General features: G+C 42.1%; 1 protein-coding gene across 1 annotated transcript; it reads left to right on the plus strand.

Moving 5' to 3' along the window:
* Positions 1–885: 885 nt before the first annotated feature.
* On the plus strand, positions 886–7,084 carry LOC125140637 (protein NEL-like; the record flags this gene model as incomplete). The annotated part of the gene is made up of 4 exons (XM_047809782.1): positions 886–1,040; positions 5,622–5,795; positions 5,890–5,986; positions 7,004–7,084. Coding segments are annotated over 4 exons (507 nt in total), but the record flags the coding sequence as incomplete, so codon positions are not given.
* Between the last annotated feature and the right edge of the window lie 3 nt (positions 7,085–7,087).

Consider the following 7,087-nt stretch of genomic DNA (forward strand, 5'->3'; position numbering starts at 1 on the left):
TATGAGTGAAATGTATTGCATTCACCTTCAGTGACCACTTTGTCCTAGACATCGATGTGATTTATCCGGATCTCAGGAACACTCGATCCCAGTTGGGGGTGATTTCTTGTAGGCAGTTCACATGCTGAAGTTTATTGAGGTTGTAGGATGCAACCAGAGAAGGTAGAACAAACCCATGTGGATACGGAGGACATGCACAGAAACACAACGACACGTCCAGTAAAAATAAATAGTGTATAGTTTATGTAAAAAGCTTTTGTGAATTTATTCAGTATTCATATGCTGAAACAAGGTTCTAATTGCTAGAGTGAATTATGTAGAGGGAGTGTGATCAATTCACACAGTATAAAGTAAACCATTTACATGAATGTAATTAAACTGTGTTGGAAAGGTTCAGCAGTAATGCGGCTGATGCAGAACACACACAAGCCTTATACCGTATTTTATCCATGGCTTTTGAAACTGTGTTATTTAAGAAATGAAACCGTGTTAATGTAACTTCATTGAATCACATGGACCCAGTGTACACACCAGTTATATTCCAAAGAGCTTTTTGTCAGTGTAACAGCTCTGGATCGAAATAAACATCCTTTAATTTTACCACAAAACAAATTTGGACTCGTCTCACATGCTTTTCTAACCTTGCTTAACCCATAATTCATGTCATCCAGCTGACTCTATAAAAAGCATTGCAGGTCATTAAAGGAAATGATCATATTTTTACACATTATTATTATTTTTTTTTAAGCAATGTGTTGAGCTGAGAATCATGTCTAGCCACATCCCATAATATAAAGATATTGTAAACAGATGTAATGCCTTATATTTTTGCACTTGCACTACTGTTGACACCCCCCCCCCACACCTCCTCCCTCTCTCACATTCACAGGGACGAGGAGGAGCGTGCGAGCCTCGGCAAGAGTAGCAGAGCGAATTCTGCAGAAGATCAGAGGCAGAGTGGAGCTCACCCTACTGCTGACACTCAAACAAGATAAATTCAACTCGGGTGTGTTGCTGTCCATCCATCATGGAGAACAAAGGTACAGTCCATGCTGGACTGAAATGAGATTATTGCAAGAATAAAACCCTTAAAAAAGTCAGCACATAGAGACAAAAGCACAGGGCCAACTCAAACAGCTATGAACGTGATGCTATCAGTATCAGCTCAAGCCCATTGTGCATAATTCTTACTTTAAAATAACACAAATCAGTGACACAAACTTGGGTTTTCATACAGGAATGTGTATCACCTACTTGGGATTAATCTATCAGGGATTTAATTAAACCAGATCTGTTAAATTGAAAAGCACACACTGGAACAAATTAGATTGTAACATCAATTGGAATAGCAGCTACATCTCGGGTAGGGTCACAATGGAGAGGAGTCGGTTTTGATTCATGTCAGAATGAACTACTGCTGAGTTTTCTGTTCAAGAGGTTTTATTAGGTTATTTGTATTGTGGCAAGATGCCATAGTTCCATTATCAGCATTAATGCATCTCTTTCCTATAAATGAGTAGGAATGAAATCTGACGCTGCAGCAGTCTGCTCCTAATAGTTTAAACATAACCTCCAGATAGATGTATTAACACCGCTCCAGAGTTGATGAGTTTTCTCTGCAGCTATGATGAATCACTCGGTGTCACGGATTATCAGAACTTCTGGATCACATAAGAGCTGGAGAACCTCAAGAGACAACCGGGTTTTAGTCTCAAATGTCAATGGACTTAAAATGTTCCCAAGGATCACTGAGCTATGCCCACATATACATTCATTCATTCATTCATTTTCTAGCGCTTATCCGAACTTCTCGGGTCACGGGGAGCCTGTGCCTATCTCGGGTGTCATCGGGCATCAAGGCAGGTTACACCCTGGACGGAGTGCCAACCCATCACAGGGCACACACACACACACTCTCATTCACTCACACACTACGGACGATTTTCCAGAGATGCCAATCAACCTACAGTACCATGCATGTCTTTGGACCGGGGGAGGAAACCGGAGTACCCGGAGGAAACCCCCGAGGCACTGGGAGAACATGCAAACTCCACACACACAAGGCGGAGGCGGGAATCGAACCCCCAACCCTGGAGGTGTGAGGCGAACGTGCTAACCACTAAGCCACCGTGCAACCCCCACCCCCCCACCACACACACACACACATGTACAGTGGGAAGTCATTTGGTTGCAGTCCACTTTTGTCACCAAACATCCTGATGGTGTTTCTGGTTAACAATATTTGAGTGTGGTTCCACACACTTGTAAGTTCGGGAGCTGCATTTCGTCTGTTCTCTAAGGAAAGGCAACGTATTTGCAACTCCTCCAAACAGCGTGTTGTTGTGGAGGTGGCATCTAATATTTGATTTTGAAACAACTCCAACTAAACTGCAGCTCTGAAATTGATCTTTAAGGTCTCCAGCCTCCTCATACACAGAGTGGACTGGATGTATATTATACAACTACAGTACATAAAACGTCCAGTCCATTTCAAAATAGAGAAAGAAATAGATTAGCACTTTAACACTAATACATTTTAACACTAATACATTATACACAATAGACAGATATAAGTACTGTTCCAAATTTGGCTTGTTTGTCAGGCATGAACACGAGGTCCTGTGTGATGCATTTACAGTATCCTTAGAAACTGCATGGTCAGGGTCACAGTGGTTTACATCAGGCTACAAGTTTGTTAACTGCAGGTAAGTACAAGCAAAAATAATGCACGTGCAAGCAGGATTAAATGAGATGGTGCCATGCACAGTGTCTAGTTAAATCCAGTTATGAACCTGAGTGATGTAGCTGAGATCGAGGAACTGTCACAGTCAGACGTCACAGAGCTTAATGTGCACGGCTGTTTTCCTTCTTTAAACCTATGTCTTCCAACGGTTATTTTTTAGTCAGTAGTTCAGCAATAGTTTGTTTCTAATTCATCTTTATTGTAAATGAGACACAAATACAGTACAATATAGTATAGAATTCCCCAAACACTAAAATGTTTTTCAGTTTTAAAGTTGACGCTGACACGTGAGCCACTCTGATCATGCTGTGTGTGTAATGACTCTATTGATTATCCTTCCACTTTAAGGTCAACCTGCTCATAACACAGGGGCTCATGGACTCAAGGAAAATCACCCCCCTCCCCCCACCCAAACACACACACACTCACGCACAAAAACCACAACCACTCCCACACCTCCCACCCCCAAAAAAGAAGAAATGCTGTAAAGTAAAAATGGTACCAAAAATATATTTAATATGTTTATTGAAGTAAGTGACGTGACACTCAGCTAAATATGGTGACCATACTCAGAATTCGATTTTAACCCATCCGAAGTGCACACACGCACATACACAGCAGTGAACACACACACCCGGAGCAGTGGGCAGCCATTTATGCTGCGGCGCCCGGGGAGCAGTTGGGGTGCTCAAAGGCACCTCAGTCGGGGAATTGCCGGCCCGAGACTCGAACCCACAACCTTAGGGCTAGGAGTCAAACTCTCTAACCATTAGGCCATGACTTCCCCCAATAATAGCAAGCAGGTACTATACTAATGATCATCACAGTCATTAAGTGAAACAGAAACAGCTGTGTAAGGGACTTAAAGCTTGGTGAAGAACATCCAAACTCTGCTACAGTACTAAGGTGAGGTTGAGGAAGATTGTTTCCCTTCACAGCTCATACACTGTGGTAGTTATACATACAACAAAGCAACGTGCTGTTCAATCTATTCTGAAGAAAAACAAAGAAATGGGCATTAGACACAGTGGTTGGCTATGGAAACTAAATGCAACAGATGAAAGACTCATCATGCTTACTTCCCTTTAAGAACGGAGGATGTCCAGCAGTGCCAGCAGCAAAGAACTGGTAGAAACCATTGGGACCCAGACTCTGTCTAGATGTGGTCTTAATGGAGGAATTGTGGCCAAAAAGCCATACATTTGACCTGGAAACAAAGCTAAGCATCTCAAGTATGCGTGAAAACATAGAAACTGGGTGCAGAAAAATGTCAGCAAGTGCTAAATCACTAAATCACCTCCTGGTTCAAGTCCCAGGAGACACTTATCATTATTTCACCATGTGTGGGTATTGCTGCTTGTCAAGTTTGATTGATAGATCCTCTAATTTTGCTTGAATATCTGATTGCATGGGTCCTGGCTGTCATGAAAATAGATTGGCAGATCAATAAGAAAATGAATGGTAAAATAATCAGCCAGAGAGGGTGATAGTTTAATGACTAGTTTGATATATGTGCTTTAATCTAATTGATCGGTTCCATACTGAGTCTTTATTGCTCGAAAGATGGTCAGAGATTCCAAATGTCTGAATATTCATTTGGAGCCACATCAAGACATAATTCTTTAGGTGACATTTTTAAGCTTTGGTGCTGCGATCACAAGTCTGCACCGATTGATGTGCGTGGTCAAGGCTGCCGTGTGTGAGCACCTCTAGCAATGTTAATCACATTTAACCCCAGCTAATTACTTTTACTTACTTCTTTCTTTCTCGTCTCACATACAGTAGAGCTCCGTTAGAAGAAAAGGATAGATTCTTAAATTTGGATGAATATTATTTCTAAGGGAGGATGTTCTTTGTTATAGCTTTTCTTCACATATCCCTGCTTGTTAGGAAGCTGGGGGACGGAAAGCAGGGTCAGATATGATACAGCTTCCCCGGAGCAGAGAGGTTTAAGTGACTTGCTCAAGCACCCGGCTCTACAGCGTCTCCCGAGATTTAACCAATGAGCCACCCCGAATGTGTATCATGCCAAGCTGGGACTATTTGCAGGGCAAGGGTTCTTGATAGGGTTTGGCACCTGCCATTTAAGGAGGTACCGTTTTGTTCTTTCTTGAGAACCGGCCCATATTTTTACGTAAAGTGTCATTTTAAAGCAGATGTGGGGGTGACCAAGTAAAAAACAAATTGTCTTGAAAATAAGTTTCAAGTGGTGTTAAAAAAAAAAGATATAAAAAACACCCAGGTCTTGTTCCACTCATCAGCTGTCAACCCTGATGTGGTTGTCTTCTGTTGTACTGTAGCACACCTTCCTAAAGATACCAAAATGTATCAAAAACCATTAAAGTACCCAAATTGTGCTGAGAAATCATTCCCGACATCATTACACCAACCAGCCTGAACTGTTGACACAAGGCATGGATCCATGGCATGGGTCCATGAATCTGTGTTGATGCCAAATTCTGACCCTACCATCTGCATGCCGTGGCAGAAATAGAGATTTAACAAACCAGTCAATGTTTTTTAAATCTTTTGCTGTCCAGTTTTGGTGACTTCTCAAGATTCCTGTTCTTGACTAATGCAAGAATAACCTGATGAGATTCTTTTCTACCCACCACGAGTGTAACAAGTGGCTACTTTTAGAGTATATAGCTGTTGTCCATAAAAATCCCAGCAGGTCATCACCGTGTAACACACTAATGGGCAAAGCCATTGGAATGACTTTATTTCCCCATAATGATGTTTGAATTGAACATTATCTCAGCTACCGTATACTTACAATATGGCCTAGAGCCCAGACAAGAACGTATACTTCTTATAGAAAGAAATAAGAATGCATTCGTTTTATCCTGCACTAAATCAAAGCAAACCAAACATGCAGGTATCTGGAGCTGGAGAGCAACGGGCAGCGCAGTGAAATCCGGCTGCACTACTGGATGGCAGAAGCGCAGAACCGCACAGAGGTTTTCCCCTACAACCTGGCAGATGCTCGCTGGCATAGACTGGCCCTGACACTCAGCACTACTCAGCTGGTGCTTTATGTGGACTGCAGCAGGTCTGTAAGATGGTGGCATTATTTTTATATGGCTCGCTCACTTTGTCTATCAAGCTTACTTTGAAACAAATAATAAATGTTTTTTTTCCGGTAGAATTTATGAAAGGATTGTAGCCACACCGTCTATGGACATTCCTGCAGGTACAACTGTGTGGCTTGGGCAAAGAAATAACGTTCATGGATTTTTTAAGGTAAGACTCCAGCTCTGTGTGATTTAGATTTTTGCCGTGTCCTATTTTCACAGAAAGATCTGTGATTAAAGGGGAGGTCTCCGTTGTTTGAGAAATGCTACAGAAAACTGAGTCGGGACGACAAACAAAACAAAAATCAAAACAAACGTGTAGCCAATGAGCAGAAAGGGGCGGGGCTTGTCAATATGCGGCGGAGAGAGTGTTCAGTGCGCATGTGTGACATTAGCAGAAAGAGGTTTTAACATTGACATGGAGGATAAAAACAAAGAAAGAAAGCGAAGAAAGGCTTACGATAAGGACAAGAAGTAGGACGTGTTAATATAGGATCAGCTTTCCAGCGCTGGAGAGAACTGAAGGAGCAGGAAGTCGGCCACATATTCACAGATTGGAGTTTACCGAGTCAATAACTCCTGAGCTAAACGCTGTTACTACACAAATAACACCTCTTTTCTATCGTAGTAATGTAGAGAGGCAGCTACAACCGCGTTTTGTGTAGTAACAGCGTTTAGCTCAGGAGTTACTGACTCGGGAAATTCCGACCTGTGAATATGTGGCCGACTTTACTTAAGACGCCGAGGCGCTTTTTTCTTTCTCGATAGGTGAGTAACGTTGGTTTTGCTTTGTTACACAGAACTAATATATGCCTTTGTCCTTTACATGATTATGCTTGTGTGTCATTTTTGCTTGTTTGTTTATCTACAATCGTATTGTTCTTCCCTTCAGCTATGATAAAGACACATTTCTTTCCGTTGGTTAACTGGGTTACGTATGTATGTGTGGGCGGAGCTATCAATACAGGGGTGGGACCTATTTGGGTTAGAGGCGTGTTTGTTTTGGTGATTTCAAACGTCGACATTGGCTTTCAAACAACGGAGACCCCACCTTTAAGCCAGCTTGTGTCAAAAAGTTGATATTAACATACTTTCAGTTTTTAAGACCTCCGGTGAATAGTTAGAAGTGGAACACCGTCTGTGTCCATATTTATGTTCTCTTTGCTTTCCCAATTCCCTTACTAAGGGTGTGATGCAGGAGGTTGAGCTGGTGCTCATGCCTCAAGGATACATCTCACAGTGTCCTGATCTCAACCGCAGTGAGTGCACA

This window comes from Tachysurus fulvidraco, unplaced genomic scaffold, assembly GCF_022655615.1.
Source record: "Tachysurus fulvidraco isolate hzauxx_2018 unplaced genomic scaffold, HZAU_PFXX_2.0 HiC_scaffold_160_np12, whole genome shotgun sequence".
NCBI lineage: Eukaryota > Metazoa > Chordata > Actinopteri > Siluriformes > Bagridae > Tachysurus > Tachysurus fulvidraco.